The 26,796-nt window shown below is 46.3% G+C and overlaps 8 protein-coding genes across 9 annotated transcripts; 4 read left to right on the top strand and 4 right to left on the bottom strand.

Annotated features, from left to right (window-relative positions):
* Window positions 1–678: 678 nt before the first annotated feature.
* On the top strand, window positions 679–1,967 carry LOC6607439 (valacyclovir hydrolase). Its single transcript, XM_002032172.2, has one exon. It carries the CDS (start codon window positions 853–855, stop codon window positions 1,687–1,689), a length of 837 nt encoding a protein of 278 aa, XP_002032208.1. The 5' UTR covers window positions 679–852; the 3' UTR covers window positions 1,690–1,967.
* A 197-nt stretch (window positions 1,968–2,164) lies between these two features.
* Window positions 2,165–2,820, bottom strand: LOC6607438 (protein D3). The gene has a single exon (XM_002032171.2). It carries the CDS (start codon window positions 2,760–2,762, stop codon window positions 2,232–2,234), a length of 531 nt encoding a protein of 176 aa, XP_002032207.1. The 5' UTR covers window positions 2,763–2,820; the 3' UTR covers window positions 2,165–2,231.
* A 99-nt stretch (window positions 2,821–2,919) lies between these two features.
* Window positions 2,920–3,917, bottom strand: LOC6607437 (protein D3). The gene is made up of 2 exons (XM_002032170.2): window positions 3,172–3,917; window positions 2,920–3,110 (listed from the first exon to the last, which is right to left on the bottom strand). The coding sequence occupies exons 1-2, from the start codon at window positions 3,570–3,572 to the stop codon at window positions 2,972–2,974; spliced, it is 540 nt and encodes a 179-aa protein (XP_002032206.1). The 5' UTR covers window positions 3,573–3,917; the 3' UTR covers window positions 2,920–2,971.
* Window positions 3,918–4,250: 333 nt separating this feature from the next.
* LOC6607436 (AP-2 complex subunit mu) lies at window positions 4,251–6,416 on the bottom strand. The gene is made up of 3 exons (XM_002032169.2): window positions 6,081–6,416; window positions 5,574–6,012; window positions 4,251–5,517 (listed from the first exon to the last, which is right to left on the bottom strand). The coding sequence occupies exons 1-3, from the start codon at window positions 6,255–6,257 to the stop codon at window positions 4,820–4,822; spliced, it is 1,314 nt and encodes a 437-aa protein (XP_002032205.1). The 5' UTR covers window positions 6,258–6,416; the 3' UTR covers window positions 4,251–4,819.
* A 434-nt stretch (window positions 6,417–6,850) lies between these two features.
* LOC6607435 (26S proteasome non-ATPase regulatory subunit 6) lies at window positions 6,851–8,233 on the top strand. The gene has a single exon (XM_002032168.2). The coding sequence runs from the start codon at window positions 6,972–6,974 to the stop codon at window positions 8,139–8,141; it is 1,170 nt and encodes a 389-aa protein (XP_002032204.1). The 5' UTR covers window positions 6,851–6,971; the 3' UTR covers window positions 8,142–8,233.
* Window positions 8,142–18,230, bottom strand: LOC6607433 (broad-complex core protein). Of its 2 annotated transcripts, none has more exons than XM_032720778.1 (3): window positions 17,656–18,219; window positions 11,410–12,336; window positions 8,142–9,046 (listed from the first exon to the last, which is right to left on the bottom strand). In XM_032720778.1, exons 1-3 carry the CDS (start codon window positions 17,858–17,860, stop codon window positions 8,391–8,393), a joined length of 1,788 nt encoding a protein of 595 aa, XP_032576669.1. In that variant the 5' UTR covers window positions 17,861–18,219; the 3' UTR covers window positions 8,142–8,390. The 2 variants fall into 2 exon arrangements, with proteins under 2 accessions (XP_032576669.1, XP_002032202.2); XM_002032166.2 differs by lacking the exon at window positions 8,142–9,046 and adding an exon at window positions 9,451–10,549 and having other exon boundaries at window positions 17,656–18,230.
* Window positions 18,231–18,931: 701 nt separating this feature from the next.
* LOC6607432 lies at window positions 18,932–19,508 on the top strand. Its single transcript, XM_002032165.2, has 2 exons — window positions 18,932–19,088; window positions 19,154–19,508. The coding sequence occupies exons 1-2, from the start codon at window positions 19,073–19,075 to the stop codon at window positions 19,315–19,317; spliced, it is 180 nt and encodes a 59-aa protein (XP_002032201.1). The 5' UTR covers window positions 18,932–19,072; the 3' UTR covers window positions 19,318–19,508.
* Window positions 19,509–19,656: 148 nt separating this feature from the next.
* LOC6607431 lies at window positions 19,657–26,109 on the top strand. The gene is made up of 2 exons (XM_002032164.2): window positions 19,657–20,162; window positions 20,221–26,109. The coding sequence occupies exons 1-2, from the start codon at window positions 19,763–19,765 to the stop codon at window positions 26,004–26,006; spliced, it is 6,186 nt and encodes a 2,061-aa protein (XP_002032200.2). The 5' UTR covers window positions 19,657–19,762; the 3' UTR covers window positions 26,007–26,109.
* Window positions 26,110–26,796: the final 687 nt, after the last annotated feature.

Below are 26,796 nucleotides of genomic sequence, written 5' to 3'. Positions count from 1 at the left end.
ACTGGCGAAGCTAAAAAAGCTCGACTGGCTCTTCCACTCCAGCAAACTTCAAATGAGCTCTAAGGCTCTTTTAATCAAAGCCATTCTCGCTCCAACGTGGAGTTATGCCATCCAGGTGTGGGGAACTGCCGCCAAATCCCAGCTTAATAGGCTCCGTGTGGTCCAGTCAAGAGCTGCACGTCACGCATCTGGGCTCCCCTGGTACGTGACGAACATAGTCATCGAAAGAGATCTGAAAGTTACCCTTCTTGGGGATCAGATTAATTTCCACAGCAGCCGTTATGCCGACAGGCTTATGGCCCACCCGAACCGACTAGCAACTATCCTAGCTGATCCCATCTCTCTCCGAAGACTGAAGAGGGTACACCCCAGCGATCTCCTTACCCGGAGGATAACATAACATATTACATTTTCTTTTGTACTTTATAATTAAGATACCACTTGGTCTCATTTATCTTTATCACACATTAGGTTAAGTTCAGAGGAATTACTGAACGATTCCTTTTGAAATCTTAATAAATAGAATTAGTTACTCCAAAAAAAAAAAAAAACATTTTTCAAATAATTAAAAATTTAACGTTTCTTTTAAAATTGTTTTTTTGGTATATTTACGTTTGATTTAACGGTATATGCGACCATCGCACGTGCAGCCACACTAATCCGATCGTTTACTTACAGCTGTTCTTATCAATCAGCTGTTATCAGCGGAACTTTATCAAGTGCACTTTACAAGGCGTCGTGTGTAAAGATTAGAATTTGCCGAATATTCCATTCGGGACATCTGAAGAGCCCTTGAGAAGCAACTAAGTTTGTTGCTATACTCCAAAATCCCCGTTAGATCTCGCTTACGTAATGCTGGGCAATCTGTGCCGGCTTGTGGGTGCCCGTTCCCCGATCACCAGGCGCTTGATGCACACGGAGCGGAAAGTTCGGGTGAATGGCTCAGATTTGAACATTGTGGAGAGCGGCAGTGGGGAGCGGAGTCTACTCCTGATGCCGGGAGCACTGGGTTCCTCTTGGACCGACTTTAGGCCCCAGATCGAGCAGCTGCCGAAACTGCTGCCGGATCACACCATCATCGCCTGGGATCCGCCGGGTTATGGCAAGTCAGTGCCGCCGCAACGCAAGTTCGGCCTTGAATTCTTTCGGGAGGATGCCCAGGCAGCCGTGGATTTGATGCGTGCCCTGGACAGACCACGCTTCTCCATTTTGGGCTGGAGCGATGGAGGCATCACGGCGCTTATAGTCGCAGGTCGCTATAAGGAAGCTGTGGATCGCCTAGCCATCTGGGGAGCAGGTGCCTACTTGAACGCCGACGAAGTCAAGGCCCTTAAGAATATCCGGGATGTAGCCAAGTGGTCGCCGCGCATGCGTGAGCCCATGGAGAAGGTTTACGGCGTCGAAAGATTCCCCCAATTGTGGGCCGAATGGGTGGACGCCGCATGCGCCTTCTATGACCAACGGGATGGAGACTTCTGTCGCGCCGAAGTTGAGAAAATAAAGATACCTACTTTTATACTCCACGGAAAAAAGGATCCCATGATAGCGGCGGAGCACATTCCTTGGCTGAGGGAGCGTTTGCCCCATGCGGAGTATTACGAGTTCCCCGAGGGGAAGCATAATATCCATCTACGTTATGCGGAGGAGTTTAACAAGCTGGTGGCTGGTTTCTTTAACAAAAAGGACTAGATTAACCAATATATTAAAGCTTTCATGGATCCAAACTCATTACATGTTGAACAATTGTAACTTAAAGTTCGATGGATATTCGTTATATGTGAAAGCAGTTATCAGAAATGAGCACGCAGGTGTTCAAAGTTCGAATTTTAAAAGGAAACTAATAGTTTTGATGAATCAAATTCATATCTAAGTTAAGGAAAAGTGTTATCTATTAAAAATGAAATGAATTGAAAAACAACCATATCACCTAACTTAGCGAAAGGGAAATAAATGATTAATTATAAACATTTCCTTTCTCTTGCTTTTATAAACTTAACTTCAAAAGAAAGATATCAGGCCGAGACCATTTTAAAGAAAAATTTAAGCTTCGACAAGGCCAAATTAATTCCGGAAATGTTATCAAAAGTAATTCTTAAAAAAAATACTTGAGCTGCTTATGGAAATCGCACAGCAGAAGACCGTCCACAAGCAAGTATGAGATAGCTTTTATGAGAACTAGTACATATTTAAAATTTATTATTTCACAGAGAGCTGATCAGTTGGTGGCCAGATTACTGGACCGTCTCGATGAGGGTCTTCACGTAGTCATCGTACTGGGCCTGGAAGAAGTTGCCGGCCACGGGACCGCCGAAGCTGTACTTCTGGATGTAGTCGCGGGCCTTGACGTTGATGCGGCCGGTGCGGCTGGTCTTGGACACGAACTTCTCGGTGGTGATCTTGTCGTTCTGCTTGAACACCAGGAAGACGTAGCGGTGCAGGCCGGTTCCCTCGCGGGGTCCAGCACCGATGTACTCGGCGATGGTCTGGCCCTCGGACACCTTGTTGCCGGGAATGTTGATCACCAGCCAGTGGAGCAGCTCACGGAACTTGGGGTCCTCGCGGCTGGGTGCGTCGGGGTCCACCAACAGGATGGTGTACAGGGAGTTGGGCTCGGCATCGAAGGCGACCGTGGGCTGGTCCTTCACCTGAGTGGGAGTCAGCTCCTTGCCCAGCTCAACCTGAACGCCGGAAGGATAGGTGATGGTGGCCTTGGAGGCGGGCTTGACGTCGATGATGTCGGGAATAATGCCGGCGGTGTCCATGTTAGCTGGTAGTTCTGCTGCTTCTGCTCGGTGTGGCGTTAGCGAGTTGACTCTGGCCCGGATCCCTGATGTCTGGCCTTTTATCGGCGGACGGAGTCCGTCGCCTAATCAGTTCCGTGCACTTTTCAGTTAATACCCCAACGCATAGATAGCGAGATAAGCGATTGGTTAAACTTTATTGACGGGGAATTGAAAACCCCTGCACAAATCTAGCCTACGATCGTTTTATTCCGGATTGGAACATAGTCATCATACTGGGCCTGGTAATAATTGGCGGCAATGGGCTCGCCCAATCCATGTTTGGCGGCAAAGTCCCGGGTGTTGAAGTTCAAACGGCCAGTGCGAGTACTGTGAATGGGAATGTATTAGTATTACAGTAAACTGATAAATATGTTTTTATATATCATACGTATTGGAAATAGCGGGCGTCTCCTCGATCTTGTTCTCCTGCTGGTAGAGCAGGAAAATATACCGATGCAGGCCAGTGTCCTTGGGAGGTCCAGATCCAACGTAGTCTGCTAAGGAGTGGCCTCCAGAAGGATCCACTTTGCTGCCGGGAATGTTGACCACAGACCAGTGCAGAATCTCACGGTACTTGGGATCCTGACGAGTCGGTGCATCGGGATCCACCATGAGCAAGGTCAATAGGTTAGACTTTCCCTCCAGCCCAGCCCAGCTGACAATCGGCTGGTCCTTCACCTGGGTGGGGGTCAGCTCGTTGCCCTGCTTGACCTCCAGGTCATCGCCATAGATGACCTTAACGGTATCAGCGGGAACCGCATCCAGCACATCGGGTACTATGTCATCCATGTTACGTGTAAAGTGTCAGCCCAAAAAGATGACGATACTGTTTTTTTTTTCGTGGCGTTATCACTCTGATGACCAAGCCGGCTCCGTGATAACAAAGCAAAAGCTTCACTCTGATTCAGCGGATATCTACGGATTTATTAAAATTTCCAGTTCAATTAATTAGTATCTGGATGGCGAAATCACTCAAGGCTATCCGGCGATGGCAACAGCTAACACCTAGAAATAATAGTTTAATGGACACAGCGGAATAAACTTTATCGCGGAGCGAACTGATTGGTCAATGTTCCGACATTGATTTGTCGCGGCGATGGAAAATTGTGAAAAGCCCTCCCACGATAACCAAGCTTTTATGCCAACTGGCATTTTTAGGCACTTTTTGGCTGCCCATAACGCAAAGATCACTTCCAAAAACAGCTTGGTTCGATGATTCATGGCTAGAAACTAGTTTTCACTTCGTTGGGCATCATCCGTAATTCTGACTTGAATCCCAGGATTTGGCTGATCTCGAACCAATGTGCACACCTGATAGCGAAGACAGCACTTGTGGGCTGATCATAAAGTGGTATATCACCCATTTATGAGGTTGTAATCGTACCTTTCCGTTTTATTGTTGGGCATATCAGTTCAATATAGGGAAAAGCCATATACGATACCCTTTCACCAACGAAAAACACTTCATTTTTAGTATATATCATGCTAATTTATTTATTAAACAATTCGAATATTATTAACACTTGAATATCAATATTGATAGCGCTGACAGAGTTTTGGTCTATTAAATACGCTTAGTTGCAATTTATCGCCTTTGTTCTTTGCACAATGAAAATAATGATTAAATATACATATATATATATATTTATAATACGATAATACAAATAATAATTAGAGTTGTGAAACGTGAGCGTGAGATTTGAGAGGCGTCCCGCGACGCATATAAAAACAACATAGTTTACATTTACATAGTAGGGTAAATCATAGTACCTAGTAGTGGTATGTCTATGGGGAACACGCCCCGCCCGCATAACCAGTGCTCGCGGAGGCAGTGTGTGCGGTATACGGCATAGGGTGTCCGGGGTGGACCCGCTACTCGGGCCTCCTCCGAACTTGCTGGAACTAATCTTGGAATACATAAACTGCTGGTTCAATTTGATTGAGGAAATACCAATAGATGCGGTAACACGTTCTCCATTCATCTCGTTAAATTCAACTGTGATAATCTTGCTCCGTGATGGCGATGCTTGGGCGCCCTAGCAGCGCGTCTCATACAAGCCACTGCGTCCGATGTAGCGAACCCATTTGACCACGTCGTGGTCGGAGTAGTTGAGCTTGGGCTCAAACACCTTCAGGTAGCGTACCTTGAAGCCGGACGGCGCGAACGGCACCTCAAAGTTCATGGAGATGGGCGGCCGAGTCCACTTCTTCTTGGTGTCCGTCTCCAAAAGCTCGATTTCCGCAGACAGCTGTGTCTCCTTCATGCCCGCCATGCGTTTAATTTTCCACACGATCGCGTTCTCCGATGCCTTGTATTTGGCTTTGCCCTTCAGGCAGATTAGCTGCACTCCCGATGTATTGAGCGGGGTTGGTATTTTCACCTCGATCTTTTGTCCCAGCAGCGAGGGCTTAAAGTTGGACTTCAGCACAACCTTAACCTCCATCTTGGTGCGGCCCACCTCCCGCACCAGCGGGATGACTCGGAATGGCAGCGAAATGTCTTTGGTGGTACGGTAACGCATCAGCTCGAACTCCCCGTCCGGCGGGATGAAGCTGATCGAATGCTCCGTCTCGAATTTGCTTAGCTTGACGCACTGATGGAACTGGCAGTCATCGATGACCACGACGGGCTTGCCGGAGCGTGAGGTTTCCGCCTCCGAATTTCCGGAGAGACCGCGTCCCTTAGACTCCATCACGATCTTGTCGTTGATGCCGAACTTGCACTCGGGCATGCCTACAAAATGGCAATTAATAAAAGGAATAATGTCTAGCTTATTTATGCTGACTTACCCGACAAATACGACTTCATTACCACCTTGCCGGCCACATGGGCAGACAAAACCTGACCCTGCGGGCTCATCAGCAGGTTCACGTACTCCAATACGTCCAGGAAAAGCTCGTTGCGTCGGTACTTGATGCCTTCGCGACGCCAGCCAATCTGGCCGGTGACCTGCGAGGTTATCTGCATCTGCTCCTCCTTGGTGGCCGACTTGATGCCCTGCTGTGTGATGAAGGTCTTCAGGGTGCCGGAGTCCGTGTTCTGCGGGTATCCAAAGTCGAGGATCTCATCCAGCAGCTCGTAGATGAGCACGAAGTTATTCTTGATGTTCTCCTCGGAGATCTTGCCGAAGTAGGATTGCATCACCTCGATGATCTTCAAAAGGAACTCAAACACCATCGCGGCGTTAACATTCTGCTTTGTCACAGCCGCCAGCCAAATGTTTGCTCTCTGTGGAAGGAGTTTGGATGATGAGTGGGAGTGATGGTGATGGTGACATAGGAACTTCGTTCACCGACCTTGATGTGGAAGAAGCTGGTCCTCGCAATGTTGGTCACTGGCGAGCGGACCTGCTGGCGGGCGTGGATGACGTTGACCCGAAAGGCGTCCACGGCATTCCGACCGATGTCGTCGCGGTAAACTCGCGAGATCAGCACCTCGCCCTTGTGGTTGTAGACGAACAGGCCGCCAATCATCTTGTGCGCTATCTGATGGTTAGTCCAAGTCGGTGTAATATATATATTTATATGCGAATATAAGATATATTCATGAGCAGTGGACGATGCTGGAGCTTCAAGCGAAAATTTTTATCAGAAAATCAATTTTCACTCCCCTTTAGTGTGACCCTTCGAAGACCAGTGATAGACCATAAGTGATACGGTCTTACAATTATTTAAAAAGTGTTTTTCGAGTTCTGGGCATTTAAAATCCCACATTAAGTTTACTTCTTGGGATTTAGGTTGAATATTTCCAAAAAGTATATAAGTCGTGTTATTGAAAAAAAAAAAAGATTTAACAAAAAGTATATATGTCGTGTTATTGGATAAAAAAGATTTAACAAAAAGATTTTAATTTAAGATTTATTGTTCGACAAAGTTAGCATGAAACATCAGTTCTTTTTTAGACATCTCTCAAGATTGTTGAATTAAAATTACTTTCAGAATTTATAAATAAATTAAAATAAAAAATTCCAATTGGAAATTGCACTGTTCTAATTTCGTCGGTATCTTGACGGACATTGTTCTGGTATTTTTGGCAATGTAATAATATACGGTATAACTTATCGATAACTTTGGGGTCACACTGGTCGTACATGACTCTGCGATTTGACAAAAACAAAATTGAGTTTTGTCAAGAAAATCTACTTTTTCTCTGCGTTTAACAAAGCGAAGCCAACAAATCCGACCAAAATGCCTGCCGAAAACCTGGAGGAGCAGGGTCTGGAGAAGAACCCGAACCTGGAGCTGGCCCAGACGAAGTTCCTGCTTACCCTGGCGGAATACAAGCAGGATGCGGCATTGAAGGCGAAGCTTCTGGAGGCGATTCGCACGGAGAACATGGCCCCGTGGTACGAGCACATCTGTTCGGAACTCGGCTGGACCGTGGATAAGGATCTGCTGGCGCGCATGAAGGAGAACAACCGCGTAGAGGTGGAGCAGCTGGATGCGGCAATCGAGGATGCCGAGAAGAATCTGGGCGAGATGGAAGTGCGCGAGGCGAACCTTAAGAAGTCAGAGTACTTGTGCCGCATCGGCGACAAGGCTGCGGCAGAGACCGCCTTCCGCAAGACCTACGAGAAGACCGTTTCCCTGGGTCACCGCCTGGACATCGTGTTCCATCTGATCCGCTTGGGACTGTTTTACCTTGACCACGATCTCATCACTCGCAACATCGACAAGGCTAAGTATCTGATCGAGGAAGGCGGCGACTGGGACCGACGCAACCGGCTGAAGGTCTACCAGGGTGTTTACTCGGTGGCGGTGCGTGACTTCAAAGCGGCGGCCACGTTCTTCCTGGACACCGTAAGCACCTTCACCTCATACGAACTGATGGACTATCCCACCTTTGTGCGTTACACCGTTTACGTTGCCATGATCGCCCTGCCCCGCAATGAGCTGCGCGACAAGGTGATCAAGGGCTCCGAAATCCAGGAGGTTCTCCACGGCCTGCCCGACGTGAAACAGTTCCTGTTTTCCTTGTACAACTGCCAATATGAGAACTTCTACGTACACCTGGCCGGTGTAGAGAAGCAATTGCGCTTGGACTACCTCATTCATCCCCACTACCGCTTCTACGTGCGCGAGATGCGCATTCTGGGCTACACCCAGTTGCTGGAGTCGTATCGCTCCCTAACCCTGCAGTATATGGCCGAGTCGTTCGGCGTAACCGTGGAATACATTGACCAGGAGCTGGCCCGCTTTATCGCCGCCGGACGGCTGCACGCCAAGGTGGATCGCGTCGGCGGCATTGTGGAGACCAATCGGCCTGACAACAAGAACTGGCAGTACCAGGCGACCATCAAACAGGGCGATCTGCTGCTCAACCGTATTCAGAAGTTGAGCCGCGTGATAAACATCTAATGTAGTTCATATAAAAAGATTTATTCAAATTCAACATTTATTACAGTGTAAAGCTAACGCAACGTACAATAATAAAAACGACATAAAACTCATGGAAATGCTCTAGCAGATTGTACGTTCGCTTATGTATTAACTAAATTCTTTGGAATTGTTTTGGTTACGCCGTCTTTAGTGTATTTGAGTATTATTGCAATCATTCCACTTTTGTACTTAACTGTCATTTGACCCGCTATTTATGTAAATGTAAGCCTAAGCATCGCCCTCGATCTTCTTCCAAGACGGTTCCTCTTTGGTATCGCTATCATGCTGGTTATGACCAGACTCGCTGCCCGGAAAGGCAATTGAGGGCTTGTTGTTGGTCATGAAGCTGCGCGCCATCTCCTCCAGCGCCGCCGACGATCGGAGTCCGCAGTCTAGCGGCTCCTCCATGTCATGTGCCCGCTGCTGTTGCTGTTGTTGATGATGATGTTGCTGCCCGGCCGATACTTTTGCTGCCATGTCATGTAAGTTTTGGACCATCTCGTGAATGGGTGTAACCTGGGTCAGAACTTCGGGCACCATGGGCAAGGCACCCAGGCCGCCCATATTGTTTCGCCGCATGTGACTCGTACTTAGGTTGATCAGTGCATTCATCATCACCTTGTTTCGCTGGTAATCCTTGCGCAGGTGCTGACGTATCTCCGTGTGGCAGTGCTCGTTGTTAGTCACGATGATGTCGCCGGTGTCCGTGGTGGTCACGCGCGCCTTGCAGTTGAACTTGCGCGACAGGTTGCACTGCCAGTACTTCTTGTCCTTGCGCACGTACTGAATGCCGAAGGTGTGCCCGTCGTGGACCAGCAGCGGCTTGCCGCGCTGGCTCAGCATGAACTCCAGCTTTCCCTGGAACCAGTGCTCGCCGGGTGCGACTACAATACAGGACGAGAAGCTAGTGAGGATCGGTTTGGGTCTGAGGCTGCTGATGGGTATGCTTGGAGTTGTACTCTCCGCTCCCTCTGCTGGTTATGTTTGTTTTTGGATGCCAGGACATACACGAATGAGCCCAAAAGTATGTGTGTTTATGTGTTCATGCAGTTTACTTACCTGCTTCGTTGAATATATAAGTTAAAGAAAGATACCTTTGGACCTGGCATAGCATTATAAATATATCAGATCGAAAGTGTCATTTAGTCTATTTTAAAGTTATATGTTGTAGTTGGTTAGTGCTTGGCCATTGGACTACCCATTGATATACGCACAGGGCCACGAAACATATCCAAAATTACTCTGGTTAGCTTAATCTGGGATTCATTTCACAGCGCCCATTAGTAGCTTTTGGTTTTTCGTTTCGCATTAGTTTATCAAATACATTATGCACATTGGTACGGGTATTTACATTACTAACTCATCTCTCTTTCGCTCGAATCATATTCAATTTTCTACTAAAAACTCTAGCTAGGCAAAAATAAATTACTCATCCGCTCTTGAGGCAGTGCGATGTGGGGGGATTACCCGGCGACAGCCTTAAATGTTCTCCATCTTGAAGGTGTGCCTTGTGTTCGGGGAAATGGTGATGGAGTTGATCACGTGAGCAGTGCTGGGATCCGTGGTAACCTCAGAGGTGGCCCCTTCTTGCTGCTGCTGCTGGTGTGACTGCTGTTCCTCCACTGACTGTGGAGGTGGACTCTGCGCTTGGAGGGAATGACTGCTCCGGTTGGATTGCGGACTTTGCTGCAGATGCGCCGGCGAGAGAAGCACCGCTCCCGATCCCGAGCCACCTCCCAGCTCCAGATTGTGCTGCTGCGGAGGCGGAGGATTGTGTGGCGAGTGCTGCTGGTGGTGTTGCTGTTGGTGGTGGTGCGTCGGGGTCTGCAGGTGCATCAGATTTGGATTATGCAACAGGCTCGCCGAGCTGCCATGCTGCTCCATGTGCGATGGCGTCGGATGGTGCTGCACCAGAAGATTGGGCAACGGTTGTCCCATGTGGTGGTGATGATGCGGGTGGTGCGGCGTTGATGCCACCGGGAGTGGCGGTGGTGGCGGCGGTGGTGGTGGCGTTTGATTGGCAAACATGTTGGTCACTCGATTGCCATGCTGCAAATCCGGACCCAAATGGCCACCTCCATCCGTCAGAGAGTAACCCGCTTGGCTGGAAATGGGCGCCGGGGCTGGATTTCCAGAAACTGACGCTGTCGAGGGCGCCGAAGATCCCTGACCTCCGCGCATGTGCGGCGTATGGTTGTGGACGCCCGTGGCGGATATGATCCTGCCCAAGTGGGTTATGCACCGCGCCCGGCACATGCTGATCCGGTACGACTTGCACAGCCAGTAGGTCTTCATGCCCTGCTGCGTGGCCACCGTGTTGTTCCGGTTGAACACGCAGTTGCCGTGGAGCAACGAGGTGGTGGACAGCATCACCATGTTGCTGCCGCCTGCTCCGGACAATGGTGGATCATTAGTGGTCTGTTCTTCGCTGGACGCTCAAAGGGTGTTATTTACAGGGGAAAGAGGCAAGCTATTGGATAGTGGGGGAGGAGTCACGCTCCTCCTCCGTTTGGAATATGCGATTGGGTGTGCGTGTTCTCGATACTGTGCGGATTGTTAGGCGTTACAAGGATTCGATTTTACCACGTTATAAAGCCAATACTTAATGTATTTAAACTGAAAGCACTACTTAATGTGTGTTTAAAATGCAGCTGAAAGTGTTTTACTTAAAGAAAGTGTTTTCCTTAGTTCTTCCTAGTATGATCTCAGCTTTAGTTAATTTAAAATATTACGATTAAAAGCTGGAATATGAAAATTCACAAACTTTGAGCCAAATATTTAACCCCATTGTGTGGTTTTTCTGGTGAATCGAATAGTCTTCAACCCCTTGGATAAAATTGCAGCAAAACATGTGGCAAAAGTTGAGGCCCACCAGTCTGCCAGGTCGATCGAACAACTGAATCTCACGGGCAATCAGAGCTATCTGATATGTTTATCTAACTATACGCTCAGTTCAAGTATTTACTTCTGTTAATACTTTTACCCCAGTTAAATCAGCAAATATCCCTCTACAATCAATGGCCGCTCTGTTAGGTCTCCATTTGGCTCCATTCCTGGTTAGTGACAATGAGTTCAGTGGGCTAGTGTGTACGTGGAGTGAATGATCGTGTTATATTATGTGCCGAATGATGGATGCAAAATAATAGCTTATAAAGAATAAAACAATAAGTCAATATGAATGCCAAGCTACATGCAACAGAAAAGTGATAAAAAGAGTGCCGAAGGCACAAATCTGGAGGCAACCTACTTGAGGGAATGTCCATGTGGTTGGCAAAGTTCTTGGAGTAATCGTTGGGCATGTACAGTTCGTTAGGATACTCGGTGCTGGAGCCAAGGCCCACGGAGCCATTGTTGTTGACGCCACCTGGGCCAACCGAGTTATTGGAACTGCCGCTGGGACCACTGCTGTTGCCGCCCTTGTAGTAGTTGAAGCTGTCCATGAAGGTCGGAGCAAAGGGATTACGGATGGGTGCAGACGGAGAGGCCGAGGAGGTGAGGCTGCCCACGCTGCCCGAACTTCCTCCGCCAGCCGACAAGGGACCATGGTGGTGACCATCCGATTCCCGTTTCAGACCTCCGAGATCGTAGCGCTGTTCTCCCATCGTGATTTGTGGAATGGGTGGCAAAAAGAACTCCTCTGAATTCATGCTGTTGTCCACTCCGGATGCGGTATCCGCGTGATCGCCTCCGCCGCCTTCGCTTCCGCCGGAACCGTGATCCTTGAGGGAGCGTCTCAACTGCTTGCCGGAGTAAATGGACAGGGAATCGCTGCCAAAATCCGACGGCATTGGACGTTTGTTGGATGTGTACAGGTGGCTGGCATCGTTGGAGGCTCGGCTGGCACCACCTGGCGAAGTGGTTCTTGAATTGCTCTGGCCCTTGGATTCATTGTGATCCGTTTCCGATTTGCTATTGTTATTGCTATTAGTGCTAGAGTTGTGATGATTGGTGCTGTTGGTGTTGCTTGATTCTTCTGCCGGTGGCTGACTAGAGGACTTCTCCGAGACACTCGATCCTGGCGAGGAGTTCGAATTGGTAGCCAAGCCCTTGATCTGCAGCAGCTGGCCAATTTTCATGAACGACTGCAGCTCCGTGTGCTTAACATTCACCACTCCTTGGTACATAAACTCCAGTAGCTCCATCATAATGTTGAAGCTCACATCCTTGAGTATTACTAGAAAGATTTGGGGATGTACAAAACAAGTTATGAAAGGAAACCATGAAGAGGCAGGCAGTTTTTTCTTTTTAAGATAAGTAACAAACAACATTTTTGGAAAAATCCAAAAACATGTTTGTCAACAACGCAAAGAATATTTGAAATGCGTTTAAACCTAAATGGAATTTTTAAATGTTTCAGGACTGATTACAAACAGTTTTTATGTATTTCCCTCTCCCAAAAATTATTCAACGTAATTCCTTGTTTACATAAAGACTCGAAGCGACAATAATAACATCAGTGGAAAGGAGGTCACATTCGTAGTGGAGATGTTATCATCGAAACGCTCAAATACTAAATCAATACATAAAAACAGCTATGATAAGAAATCTGAAAACTTAAATATAAACTCAACAACAGCAACGCAGTAACAGTAGCACAGCAATAATTATAAAATAAGTAGCATGACATATCATCCGCGTGCTCCCCACTCGTCCTAAGAAGCTGTGGAGCTGTCCGGATTCGAATCGGATCGGCTCCACAGTGGTGCGGATCTGTTATCTCAGGGGTGGTTCGAGATCATGCCACATAAGTTTCAATATTTCATAGTTCACAGTGGGCCATTAAAGTAGGTTTATGTGTTTCAAAAATGCCTATACATATGTTTTAGCCGTGATAATATAAGTTCCTAATCGTTTCTGCAGAGAAAAATGTTTCTATTTTAAACTATAAATATGTTTTAAAGAGTCCAATAATGCGAGGTCGTTGTTCATGATAATTCACCATTTAGCATTCCCGACAAAAGTAGGATTTACAAGTGAACTATTAGGTTCGTACTTTCTTTCTGACAGATTATTTCGAATTTGCTGATCTGAAACTAATTCTTATCAGCGCTTTTCCATCAACCCCTGGCCACTGTGCCTGTCTCGCTAGCAGCATCAACATCTAGTTAAAAACAATATTATCACTTGTTCTCAATAACAATTTTATTACACAAACAGGCGTACATACATCGCATATGTACGACTGTATGTAAATACAATATTAAATCGCCGATCAGCAACAGACAAACTTGGTTGCTTAATCTGACCGAACGACGACATCAATTGTGCCCTATCATTTGCCGTAGTCGTCATTACGGATCATTCCGTCTCGCCTATCTATCTATCTGCGCCTTGGCATGTCCGTATTCGACCGAGTGATCGCCTGGCGAAGATCAAAATCCAGGCAATATACATATGTATTGCTCCAGGGGTACAGTGCACACATCGGGTCTCAACTGATGCCAGATAGATACGGGATTACACATTGAGGGCACTCCGTATACACCACTATCATTTGCCTCACTTCTCCGTTCACGGAGCTGGAGATACATGGTCAGCATCGCCGGAGATAAAGAACGAGCGTGAATCGAGACAAAGAGATCCATATACAAAATTCTTTCGAATCAATAAACCATTTATGGACACCGACCGTAGATAAACTCTGTCTAAAGTTCACGGAGAACGTGATAAATCCGTGCATGCTCTGCCGATAAGGGAATCGACAGTACCCAAAACTCAGATCATCGCGTCTCGATCGCTGTTTGCCCAAATGTATGCCATATATGTATGGCACCATCAACCAGGGAATATGGATTTAATGGTCGCCTGACCCGCAGTGATCTCTGCTGATATCAGAGAGTCTGTTGGAATTGGGATTGGGTACCGGGGAACTGGGGAACTGCAGCGATATCTGCCACAGTCTCGATTTTGATTTGTTTTGGGGCCCGAACACCCTCGCCAACAAGATCACGCCCACTCGAAATGGTTCCACCAATCGGATCGCAGGCGATCGATTTCGAAACAGTTTTATTTTATGATTATGATAAATGTTTATCGAATCAGAACGCCAATAGGTTCTATTGTCGTTCCCCTCGGCGATTCGTATAGAGCCGTCGGGCTTGTAGTGGAGTGGGCTGCCTCATTTTGACAATGTCGTCGCACGAACATTCATAAATATTTGTTATCTCCGAACGCCATAATAGTCGAGTAGTCGAATCGAATTGTCGTGCTGGTGGTAGTACAACCTGATAAAAGGCCAACAAGCCCAACGACAGGCCCAGCCAACCCAAGAGCTTGGTCATAGATTTCCATTCGGATTTCCTCCCTTTCCCGCCCAAACTCTCTGCGAAAATTAATGCCCCGAAAGGAGCGCAACTGGCCCAGGGATTAGCCCAGCTTAGTCGATTGCCACTCCTCGTCCATTGGCGATTTCTGGCTGTTAGCTACTAGCCACTAGCTACTGGCTTCTGACTTCTAACAGGGCAATAAATTACAAATTGTCAACACATATGGGCAATAAAAGCATTTATGAAATTTCATATGCTCAAAGTCAAAGTTTGATATAATACGAAGAGACCATAAAATACTGCTGTACGTAAACAGCTTTCGATTCGATCGATTGGGTAACCCAGAAGCGGGAAATGTAGAAGGGTTTATAAACTCGATAAATCAATTGGATTAACGTCTTTCAAAGCATTTAAGTAGATTATGCAGTAAACATTAGCTCATCTTAATAATTGATTGAGAGTTTCAAAATATAATATAATAATTTCAAAATATAATATGCTGAGCTTTCGTTTTTGCGAAGATCATTATTAGAAAATTATGAAAAAATTAAATTCCTTTATTTCTAAATTTTAGTACCAATCTCAGATTTTTTGAAAACTCAAAAACTAGCTATCTTTACCTGCCACAAGACCCAAATTAACTAAGATCTTCCTTGGTTGCCGACCAATTCAAACACCTTTGATAATCTTGGCAAGCGTATAACATCGAAATAAACAAATTCAAGATTAGGGGTTAAGAGCGCACCGAAACTCAAAGTCCAACGTGGCCAAAAATGGATTATTTTGCCCAAATAAATAGTGCAGCGATCCATAAAAATTGTTTACCCCCTCTGAAGCGTAGGGAAAAAAAATAACACGACGACTTTGTTTTTAGTCACGGCAATATATTAATAACATTGGGTGTTTAATATTTACGACAAGTCCGGCCGGCGAATCGATATTATATTATCTTCCGAACCCAAACGCTGCCTGGTAAGCAACCACGGCGATATTCGTTGTGGCTACTTCAAATCGGGAGTGGGAATTGCCAGGTGGCCAGGTGGTTAGGGGACTACGGGGCCACGGGGATTTTGAAGAGAAGTGGCTTGGACCTGGTTCTTGGAGAGGCCCAATATCACACATGGCACATGCTGCGGCTGTCTGAGTGCGTTATCTATAGTTCAAAATCTTATTTTACGATCAAGAGTGATACCCAAAGTAAAGTGGTTGGCACTAAACGCTGGGCTGATAAAACGCCTGCCCACAGACGATGTCCGTCTTGTTTATGCCAATAATAAATAGATAATTTTGGAGGATTAGCATTGTATTGGGGACTGTGACTGTTGGCCACATATAACCACTTGGGCCGGCACGGTGTGGATTGATTTACACGTCCGGAGCAGCGGACAAACGTATGTATGTATGTAGCGAGGCTCTCTAATCAATATCTCGACTAAACTAAATTCTTCGAGTGGCTGGAAGGGTGAAGGAGTGGGCGGGCGGGTACTCAGTTACTCAGTTGGGCAATAAATGATTGTTAAACGCGATAAAAAGATAAAAAATATTTCGACTATTGTTGTTGCTGCGTGTTACACACGGAACAAACACATAGCCATTTGGCTTGTTAGCACCTCGATGACTGTTGTTGGCTGGCTGGTCTATATTTAATAGCTTGCCCCCGCTTGGGTTCGCCGTTATTTATAGGGTATATTAATATTCTTTATCTTTGGAAATACCTCTTGTAGCAGCGTTCGTGGGTAGGTAGCACCTTCCTGCTGCTACTTGAAAAGATAAAACCTTATTTTTTATGGCCGCCTGATCAGATAAAGCCACCGTGCAGCAGGCAGCCGTGTTCAACACGACCGCGAACGAAATCGGAATCGGACCGACCAGGAGGGGCCACGGCGATATCATATCCATACACCATATACCGTACATAAATAGTACAACACCACCGTTCTAGAGTCCATTTGAAGTACATTTGATGAGGTCAGCAACGCACCCAATCTCCCCGATCCGATCGAAGTGGGCTGCGCCTCCGACTCTGCGCTCTCTTGCCATGGACCTTATCACGATACTCCATCCGCCGATGGATACTCTGTGCGTGGCGTGGGTAAACAATCCCGGTGTGCCTCCGGAGGCGGAGGACTCCAGCAGCTACCACACAGGCATAGACAACGCCACGGCACTCCGGCTCAGCGGAGGATTATCGACAGATCTCGATTCTTAGTGGGTTGCTGCTGTTTGTCTTTAGATTTACAACTCTACAGTCAAACTTCACTAACTGAAACAGGGACCAGAAACGGGAACGAACCCCTGGATTGGCTTAGTAAATCAAATCGGTTATGAAATGATTACAACTCATTACAACTCATTTAGATAACTATAGGATGGATAAACCTTAATGCATTTGCATATTCTATTTATGATTTTCTTAATATCGCTGAGAAGTACAATACTTAATTTTAATGGGCGATCCATCAAACGACTAATAATATTATTCGATTGATTAGTTTGTATGTTAAAAAAGGCAAGTTAGGCTTATGAAACAGAGTTCTAAAATGAAGTGTAAAGTTAATAAGGTAAGTATAGTTGGGTTTATGGTAGCGATACTGTAAACACCTAGACGTGCTGGGACTCTCGACTGTAACTCGAAATCGAACTGGCGGTGGAGCTGGGCTGATAACCACCGAATGTGTCATGGAATTTAACACAAAGGTTGATTTATATCTAAGCGTTTGACAAGAGTGACGAACAGACAGGCTGACGGCCGGACTCCTCGATAAACTGACATCGCTGTCCCAGTGATAAACTGACCGATTTCTGGAGGAATACTGCGGCCGAATGAGAAAATCAGTATCTGCTTGACCAGTAGTCACTCTTCCCTGGCATTATATAGACTATATACGTATGTATATGAAGGGTATGAAATGACCTAGGGAAAGTTCAGACTCTTTTCCGGCTTATAAAAATTCCAAGAAAATACGTCTACAATGTATTTGCAATGCCAAGACCTAAGCAATTTGTAAGAGGCGCGAGTGCTTCAGTTAGGCATGGCAACGAAAGCCCGGAACATAAAACTTGACCAATTTCTGTAGGACCACTTCTGTGCCGAGTATCAAAATACACACATGAATGCCGCTGACAATGTAAGCCACGCAGCATAACTTAGCATTTAAACCGAGGACGCCGGCGAGGTAGTCTATTGATGGGACTACAATCTTGTGCAGCCCAATCAAAGTACTCACTGATGGGATGTTTGCAGGGATTGGTGGTGAAGATCTCCTGGAAGTAAGGGCTGCAGATGGCCAGTACTATCTTGTGGGCATGGAGGAGCTTTCCATCGCAGGCGAGGGTCACGTCTACCAGGTCGCCGCGGTCGTACAAATTCTGGAAGCCGCTGGCTATGTTGTCCTGGAAGTTCTTCCAGCACAGCTTGAACTCGTCGTCCATGGCGAATGCGGATGCTCGCCGAAAATTTAACTTTTCCAATTCCAATTGGGAAGCGTAATTTATGCGCACCGACTTTTGCGATGATTCTCGTGCGAATCTGTTTTTTATGGCTTTTGTTTATCCGCTTTGCTCGTGATTCGTTCACGGACCAAAAATCACAATTCACGTATTCTCACGCACCTTTATTTTTATTATATCAAGGGTTCGAATTTGATAAACTAGCTGTTAGCTACTCGATCCGCATTCACGCGCACACGATCTCGAGTCGTTCGCGTCCACGGGCGCATTGATTTTGATTTGGGCTCTAATTAACACAGTGTGATTTAAACATTTTTATCGGAAAGCGTGAAAAGCAGCGACGCTGTTTACGTTCCGGCTGATAATGAACGCACCACCCCCCGCACTATGGGGAACAGTGAAATTTTGGGTTTTCGAGCGCCACAGCGAACGGTCTCACTGGCCACTGGTAAACAAACGAAAATGTTTGGTGAACTTTAATTCCAGTTATAAAAATTTGATTAACAATCAAAACTGTTATCACAAAGAAAAACGTTAGAGAGAAAATAAATACAGGGCTATTTCGTATACACAAATAATAATGCTAAAGAGATTTTTAATCCTACAAATATATATTTTTGTAAAATGTATAATTGTATGTTAACTATTAATTTGTTTAAAATGGTCGCAACTTACTACGTAAATTGCTTAAATGTCAATTGCTTCTAAGCGGTTTTGAAATCTGGTCCACTAGAGCGGAGCTTTCAATCGATAGCCTTTTCGATAAACGATATCATAACGACAATTGAATATTTAGCGCCAATTAGAGAGCATTGAAAACGTTTTCCGCTGATAAGAGCTTATCGTAATTGGTTTGTTGGTCGCTTCACTGCGGTTATATCCGACCGGCAATGTGCGCTTTTATCACAGTTCTACAGCTCTTTGCACGAGGCTAATACGGCCGATGGGGAACTACACTGTTGATAGCAGACCTGCCCATGGTGTCATAAGTAACCCACGTTACATTTTAAACAAAAAGAGAATAAAAGTAACAGCAGGGCTTATCAATTAGCCATGAGTCGTTTGCACGCCTCAGGTGAACACATACGCATACCCAGTCAATTGGCCACCGATTTGATTTGCCCGATTTAGTGCTCAAAGAACTTTCAGCAAATTAGCCCACTCGCCCCGAGAATCAGTCAAGAGTATACCATAATGGGTTGTTGTTTTGGTAAGTGATTTGAAGTTATCTGCTTAAGCCAATAACAGCGACTAATAATAGTTGTGTACTTGCAGGCAAAAGTAAATCAGTCGATTTGCCCGCGGTTCCGCCGGCTGCGGCCAAACAACGCTCCACTCTGCCGGAATTCCCGGTTTCTGGATCGGCGACCAGCATGGCTCCTGCAGGATCTGGATATGGATCTGGTGGAGCCACTAATGCGGCCCTCGAGGATGACTAGACGCGGTTAAAGCAACAGAGAAAACGTTCATGTCCAGGAAAAACTGTGTAAATTGCCAAATGCCAGATTGGATTATGAGTCATTTCCATGCCGAGATGTGGTTTTTTCCAAGTTGTGCACCCTTTGTAGTTATTATTGTAGTAAAATACGCTGTTTATTGTTGAAGAGTATAAAATTGTTGGTAAATTAAATCATTACTTTAATCTCTTTGAATAAGTTGCTGTTCTGTTTTTTTTTTCTGTTTCGCCAGCTTACATTTTAAGTGCGCGCCAAGTGCCACCTTATACAACACTGAAACAAGGGCGGTATTTCTAGGTATTTTAAAAAGGGTCATACCATTCTCTGCCAGCACGTGTGTGCGGCTGTTTTTGTATTTAACTTAAACTTTAAACGATTTATGCTGTAAATAAGCAAATATAATTTATATTATTATTATTAAAGCAAAATGGCCATTCAACCCAATCGAAGGAAAAGGAGGCACGAAGAGACAACTGCTGAGCAAGAGGATGATGGTGAAGTGGAGGTGCCCAAAAAACTGGCCAAGGAGTCTGACACACCGAAGAAAAAGAAAAAGAAGGATAAAACTGAGAAATCTATCGATGAATCCAAGCTGGAAATTACTGAAACCAATCCTGCTGACTCCACTCCATCAAAGAAGAAGTCTAAAAAGTCTAAGACATCCGACACAAGTGTAGAGCAACAAGTGGAAGCGGAGATGTATGAGGATGAGGATGAAATAAGTCGCGATTCCGGGATTGAACCCGAAGAATCCCACATCCACTTTCCCAACGACTTTAAGATGATGCACTTTCGAACCAAGCTTCGCGGCAATAACTTCATAACAGGTGGGTTAGGATTAATACGTTCAATAAAAGATCGCTAACTCACGAATCCTAATTCCAGAACTGCGACACTTTCTGCACATGTGCTCCACCACGCGTCCTAAGCTTGCGGCTAAGTACATAGAAAAGCGCGGGAAGCCCTTGGAGTTAGCAGAAGCATTCGAAAGGATCGACAAGACTAATTTATTGCACGTGGACTACCTCACAGAGGCTTTGCACCGAGTTTTGATGGAAATACTTACCAACCAGAAGAGCCACATGGAGTCGGCTGTCCACGGGTGTAGATATTTTCTCAAAGTTCACGGAGGAGTGCTCGAGAATCAAATGAAATCAACGCAGCTAGGCCATCGGCGTAATGCCCTAAAACTTCTCACCGCTATTGTGTGCGTGGAGCCTCAATTGGCCCGCCAAGTTCTGAATTCCTATGATGTGCTTTCCAACGTGACTGTGACGCAGAAATTGCTGTCCCATGAAAAGAGCGAATACCAATGCGAGGATACAGTGCGCAAAGCGTTTATCCACTTTATTTTGGCCTTCCTGGTCGAGGGCAATACGCTACTTATCCGAAACATCCTTGATCGAGGGCAACTAATTGGTGTGCTGGCCAAGGGATTGGTTTACGATGACCACGTAACCGTCTGTGTGGTGCTTAACGCACTACGGCAATATGTGCTGGAGAACCCCGAAATACAGAAGACCAAGAAGGTTCTGGTTTTCGATTTAGAGTGCTGCAAAAATATGCGTCGCCTCTACGATTGGGAGGGACCCATGGGACTCAAGGTGATGTTCGCTAAATCGAAACATGCTTCTATGATGCCTCCAAACCCACAGGAGGCGGAAGCGGTATCGGCTGCCGTTCACGAACTCCTGCTGGTCCTTCTGACTTCCCGCAAGCACGGCATCTGCTTTGATGCGATGACGCACTACCGCCAAAAGCAAAACAAGCTGCAGGGCAGATTACTTGGCTCTCTATTCAAGCCCTACGATAATCCGCGCAAAGTGGATTTGGTTATTAAAACACTAACTGCTTGTCCAGACTTGGGACGCAATACAGTGAGGAATTGTTCCTCACTGCTCAGTCCGGTCAAAACCAAGTCGACGGATTTGCCCAAGGCTGTGATGTTTCTCGCCCAAATCATTAATGCAGTCCCGCCCAGTGCTCTATCATCAGCATTCGATAAGATGACCCTAACGGATTTCTCATTTTGGATCAAAGAGCTGTGTTTGCCCATCGAAGCTTTGCTTCACATTACGGGTAAGAAGTACCTGAGCGATCCAGACTTCAATTTAAGATTGGCTGTATTGCGCCTGCTGCTTTCCATGATGAAACAGTACAGCAACTATATGCATGCCATTGCGGTCCGAGAGCAATCAAAAAAAGCCGGCAACTCGCTGCGTAAATTTAAATTCGATTTACTTAACCATCTGCTGGTGCATTTTCCCACTATCGAGTCCATCCTATATTCGCTTTACGTGTTCATCAAACAGAAAAACTTGGAAGGAGTGAATGTACTTGAGAGTTTATCAATCACTTTGGACCTGGTGATGCTTCTGTGCAAGGAGAATCGAGCGTTTGTGAATAAGACAAGTCAGATTCTGGATTATTTGGATGTGTTGCGACCCCTATACGAAACTGATTTTGATAAACTGAATCAACCGGAAGAGCTCCTGAAGATTCAATTAGAACTGAAGTCGATTAAAACTATCCTGCTGCTCTTTCCGCACTCCTTGAACCCAACTCAACCCCTTTTCGGTAACGTATTTAAATCATTCATTAAAGCCTACATGCTGGAGGAAAAATCAATCAAATCGGAGTCTGGAAACATATTGAATCGCCTGTTCCAAAACACAGGGATGTTTGACTCCTGCAGGCATGAGATCAATATCTGGATAGAGGCCCTTATTGGATTCGGTCCCGCTACGGTGACCAACGTTGTAGAGATCCTGCTGACCATACTCTGCTTGGATTGGAGACAGATTGAGCTTCCGGAACAAAGCATTGCGGATACTGCCATAATCACCAAGAACCTGAGCAAATTGTTTGCTCAAATTGAGCAAGGTCAAACCGTGCAGGCTTATGTGGAAACTCTCACCCTTAGCAAGATGATGCCGCTGTTGCTGAAGGGTGTAGAATTGGAGGAACCATACGACGAATATGTGGAGCTAGTATTTGTTCTGCTTTTCCACTATCACAGCAAGCCGGAAATAGTGCTGCAAATTTACGAGGATAACTTAAGCAAGCACACTAACTATATGAAAAGTTGGCTGCCTGGTGAAGGAAATGGTAAACCAAAGAAACTTCCCCACCTTATATTTGATAAATGGCCCTTGCTTAAGCAAATGCGAAAGGTTAGCACAGAAAGTGAAACCATGCCCTTCGAGCAGGTATTTAAAGTGGACGATATGGAAAACAAGTTCGAGCTGCAACTAGAAGAGGGCCAAACAATGTTGTTGCACTCCTCCCTCGGAAATCCACGTCGCAATATGATCTACATCCAAGATTTGCTTTTCGTTTTTAGCCATTTCTTCACCAGCGAGAAATTAAGTAAACCTCAAGCAGAGCTGACAGCAGATTTTCTTATCAAATTCCTTCAAATTGCCAGTCAGGTAGATGGGCCAGAAGAAGTTGAGGAGTCGGAAGATGAGCAGCAAGACGAAAATTTTACTCAAAGTATGCTGCACTACATATTTACCCATCGTCTGTGGCAATTGCACCCAACTGAATTGCTTAGTGAGACGAGCGAATCTCGCTTAAACTATGTTATCTTCCTCAGGAGATTGGTGGAGCATTGCCGCAGCTTGCCTCGATTCGAGACCTATACTGCCAACTATCGTTTGCACTTGATCAAGACTCTGGATATTGCTTTGGATACACCGGCGGATCAGTTGGGAAATCAACAGCAGCTCGACGAGTGTGTGAAATTGGTGGATTCATTTGAATTTAACTCTGATCAATGCTCTCAAATGCTGGACTTGCTAACAACCAAAGCGCAAGCAAAGGACTGCATTCCGAATGGTAAACCAAATCATTACTTTGATCTACTTATACGTCTGTTGGGCCGAATGAACACGTTAAAGGAGCCCATTGATTGCGGGAAGTCAATAAAATTAATCCTAACCTTCTACAAGGACTTCGGCGAGCTGAATGAGCAGCAACTGGAACCATTGGAGTTGGCCGTCTTGGAGTTTTTGCTCAACTACCATCATCACATGGATGAGTGCGACAGTGAGTTCTTTGCCTGTTTCTTTACATCCTCTCGAAAACTCAGCAAATCCGCCATTCGTTTGGCCTGCTTGCTGCTCGAGCGCCAGCCCCGATTAGCTGAGAAATTCGCAGAGTTACTACCAAGCAATTTGGAGCAGAAGGATCTGGTGTACCCCCTTCTGGATATTGCTTTGACGAAGAACTACCAGATACCTCTACCAGTGCTTCAACGTTGCTATCAGACCTACAAGAACGGCTTTATGAAGAGCATCGAGAAGCCACAGAAGGCTGCCCTAATCTACCGGGAGAATTCAGAGGCCAGCGCTCTTCTTATTGCACTTTGCATGCCGAAGTCTGAGTGCTTCGATTACTGCCAGAAACAACTGAAGCTCGATTCCGTGGAACTCTTCCAGGTGCGAGTCCTGCGGGAGATTTACTGGCAGGGCTTTGCCGCCGCTAAGGATGAAAAGCAAAAAGCCACCGTCTTCGTTAATTATATAAACCTCAATGTTCAACTGTTAGCCCTGGATTTGAAGAAGCAGGCTTTGGATCTGCCCAAGCTAGAGCAAATCTCGTGGAACTGTTACGAGTGGTGGAAGACGAATCGGACCGACGATTTACCCTTGGACTGGAGTCGCTTGCAAAAGAACCCGCAGTGGCTTAACTTTTGCAAGAGTAGCTTAAAGTTGGCCCTTCACCTCGGCGAGGAACGATTACCACTTCAGGATGAAACAAATGGGCTTGTGCTAAAGCTGATGGCCTTCCTGTGTGATGGAATATATGATGATTATAAGGAGGATGCACAGCAGGAGGAGGATGCAACACCAACACTTCTATACGAAATGATTTGCACGCACTCTTGCTGTTTTGACCATCTCTTAGGCAAGCCAAGTGAAACCAAAACGCAGCTTTTACACCTAATGGAGGTGTTGGCCAGAAAGGCTCCTAGTGCCCTGCAATCTGATCACATACCCGTAATCCTTGGGTCCTATCATGCAAAACTGTCTCCTGCAGATCGATATGGATTAGCACTGCTGGAGCACTACGAACGCTTCGACGTGGGCTTGGATAAGTTTAGACCTTTCATTTGGGGCGAAAGTGCTGTGGCCCATTATGCCTTGAGGGCTGCGGACGAGGATGTGCGAACCAGGCTGCAACAGCAGGAGACGAATGTGGCTCAGGTGCTAGCCCTGATTGTTCGGGAGACTAGCGAGTACACCATCGAAAATTTTCCGATTTGGAGGAGCCTCCATGCTAGCCAACAACTACCCTCCACGGAGTTTCAAAATCCTGCAAAGAAATCCATGAGCTTTGGCGACAATCAGTTGGAGAAAATGGTGGAGCAGGGTGTGCTAGATTTCCCACAGGACTTACGACGAATTTGCCCGAAGCGCGAGACTATATACGAGACCTGCTACGATCCCGCCTTCCTCTTACCCATGATGATGCACTGCTTCGCACCCGAGTCCGTAGTCTGGGCCCGTTGGCCTGTCCAGAATGGATTACTGGCGATCACCTTCTGCGGTCTGTCATCTCTGGACAAGGACATGAGACTGGCGGCTGCCAGTTGCCAGCAACGCTATCGTGCTCATTTCGAGCTCTCAAATTTCTACGAGCGCCCGCTGTGGACGCAGGCCTATGAGAACATTCAGGCAGGATTGGCCGATCTGAGAAACTCGTGGCTTGCACAGAGGAGAACGCATGGAGGAACGCCTAGGGTTCCTTTGATTCCTGGCCTGTTTATCGCTCAAAGCTTTAATTTGAGCACAGAGCCAACACATCTGCTGTACAAGCGACTGATGATGTATCTGCGGCTGAAACAGAGCTTCAACTTCCAGACGATACCCGACTTCAATGTTTTCTTCTACTCCCAGGAACCAGAGCACCAGCAGTACCGCGAATTTATCGTGGAGTTGCTCAGATGCGGCATTAAGTGCAGCGCCGACCTTTTCCTGCTGGTATCCACTAATACGTTCAAGGTCCTCCTTGGATTCTACGGCTCCAGTTTGGACACCCTGGAAACGAATCTGCTTCTACTTTCGGTGCTCTCCACATGCGTCAAAATTCCCGGAGCTGTGAAAATCATGCTGGAGCACGTAGGCATTCTGTCCTGGCTGGTTGGCGTCATCCGCGACACAGAGTTCCATCAGTTCGATATCATCGAGGGTGTCATCAGCATCCTCAACAATCTGTGGTATGCCTTGGCCGCGTCCCGTTCGGAACTGCCGGATTACGATCACATCCAGTTGCGAGTTTACCGTCTGGTGTTGCAGCTACTGCCGCTGCTCTCTCCACGGATATCAGTTCCTGGCTTGGGTCGCCTGCTCAACGTTCTGTGGAAAACTGGCTCGGCCTGTGGCCAGCATCGTGCCGTGTCCGCCACCCAAATGGATACCCTGCTGGAGTGCATTTCGCGCCAATGGCCCGACCAGCTGGCGAGTGTGCGTTATGTGCGGAGCTTTGGCAGCACTGGCGCCTGTTCGCGTTCCGAATTCTGCGACTGGCTGGCTAAGGATCAAAAGCTCGAGGCTCCTGCCGTGCTCGCGTTGTCCAGTCTGCGGGAATTTGTCATTGACTGGGCGCAAGCGCATAAATCGGAGAGTGACGGGGAAACCAAGCTGCTGGCGGAACCAACGGAGTAGCGATTTTTTATTGTTTTTTCTTAGGTTAAGCTATAAAAATGTGTTAACTGTATAGGCGACCATAATCACCGAACCATTAAATTGTATGCAATGAAACGACAAATCTAAATCTTATACTTTTTCCTGTGTAAATAATAATTCAGTGAAATACTATTATGTATACATCCACATAATGATGGAGTATTCCTCTTAGAGCTCCAGACTGACTGATTACCGCCGTAACTCATTCTGTATCAATATTTGTGGGAGTCACTCGAAAGCGAATCACTTAAAGATGTGTTGAAAACGAACTGTCATGTCTCCGGCTGCTCCATAAGCCCCCTCAGCGTTCATTAGTCGGCCCGCAGCGTATGACAAATTACGGACAATCAGCATAACAAAAGATCAGTTGGGCCAAAAGAGATGGAAGTCCGGAGACAAAGTATTGGACCATGGCAAAACCCTTTGGCGTTTGTTAATTTGGCCAATCCGTTTTCACACGCACCACAAGTGGGCGTCCACCGATGCCCACCCTGCATCCATCCATAAGGTGCGCATGCATCTTTCGCGACCCCAGACCCACCTACAATTTGTTGGGTCAACAAAATGTTAATTACCACAAAGAGCTTAGCCAAAAGAAGATGGAAACGAATCATTTTTGGTCTGTGGATTTCTAATATGTAAAGCAAAGTGCGCAAAGTTGACGCAATCGACGAACGAAAATATTCACAAGATTTATGATCATACTAGCTGTCTCGAAATCTAAGCCACTTGGTTACATAAAACTCGGGGTTGGGTCGGGCTCTGGAGT

This window comes from Drosophila sechellia, chromosome 3R (assembly GCF_004382195.2).
Source record: "Drosophila sechellia strain sech25 chromosome 3R, ASM438219v1, whole genome shotgun sequence".
Lineage (NCBI taxonomy): Eukaryota > Metazoa > Arthropoda > Insecta > Diptera > Drosophilidae > Drosophila > Drosophila sechellia.
The sequence above is the reverse complement of the archived record's forward strand: the minus strand, read 5'-3'. Positions and strand labels throughout refer to the sequence as shown.

Excerpts from the sequence above, each read along its gene's own strand:
- LOC6607435 (XM_002032168.2), top strand. The coding sequence starts at position 6,972 with ATGCCTGCCGAAAACCTGGAGGAGCAGGGTCTGGAGAAGAACCCGAAC.
- LOC6607433 (XM_002032166.2), bottom strand. The coding sequence starts at position 17,860 with ATGGACGACGAGTTCAAGCTGTGCTGGAAGAACTTCCAGGACAACATA. Across the intron at positions 12,337-17,655 it reads TCCCTGCAAACATCCCATCA|TAATACTCAAGGATGTGAGC; the intron begins GTGAGTACTTTG and ends AAATCTTTCTAG. Across the intron at positions 10,550-11,409 it reads CCACATGGACATTCCCTCAA|GCGGCAGCAACATGGTGATG; the intron begins GTAGGTTGCCTC and ends TGTCCGGAGCAG.
- LOC6607438 (XM_002032171.2), bottom strand. The coding sequence starts at position 2,762 with ATGGACACCGCCGGCATTATTCCCGACATCATCGACGTCAAGCCCGCC.
- LOC6607436 (XM_002032169.2), bottom strand. The coding sequence starts at position 6,257 with ATGATTGGCGGCCTGTTCGTCTACAACCACAAGGGCGAGGTGCTGATC. Across the intron at positions 6,013-6,080 it reads CCAGCTTCTTCCACATCAAG|AGAGCAAACATTTGGCTGGC; the intron begins GTCGGTGAACGA and ends CTCCTTCCACAG. Across the intron at positions 5,518-5,573 it reads AATGAAGTCGTATTTGTCGG|GCATGCCCGAGTGCAAGTTC; the intron begins GTAAGTCAGCAT and ends GCCATTTTGTAG.
- LOC6607431 (XM_002032164.2), top strand. The coding sequence starts at position 19,763 with ATGGCCATTCAACCCAATCGAAGGAAAAGGAGGCACGAAGAGACAACT. Across the intron at positions 20,163-20,220 it reads CGGCAATAACTTCATAACAG|AACTGCGACACTTTCTGCAC; the intron begins GTGGGTTAGGAT and ends TCCTAATTCCAG.
- LOC6607437 (XM_002032170.2), bottom strand. The coding sequence starts at position 3,572 with ATGGATGACATAGTACCCGATGTGCTGGATGCGGTTCCCGCTGATACC. Across the intron at positions 3,111-3,171 it reads ACGCCCGCTATTTCCAATAC|TACTCGCACTGGCCGTTTGA; the intron begins GTATGATATATA and ends TCCCATTCACAG.
- LOC6607439 (XM_002032172.2), top strand. The coding sequence starts at position 853 with ATGCTGGGCAATCTGTGCCGGCTTGTGGGTGCCCGTTCCCCGATCACC.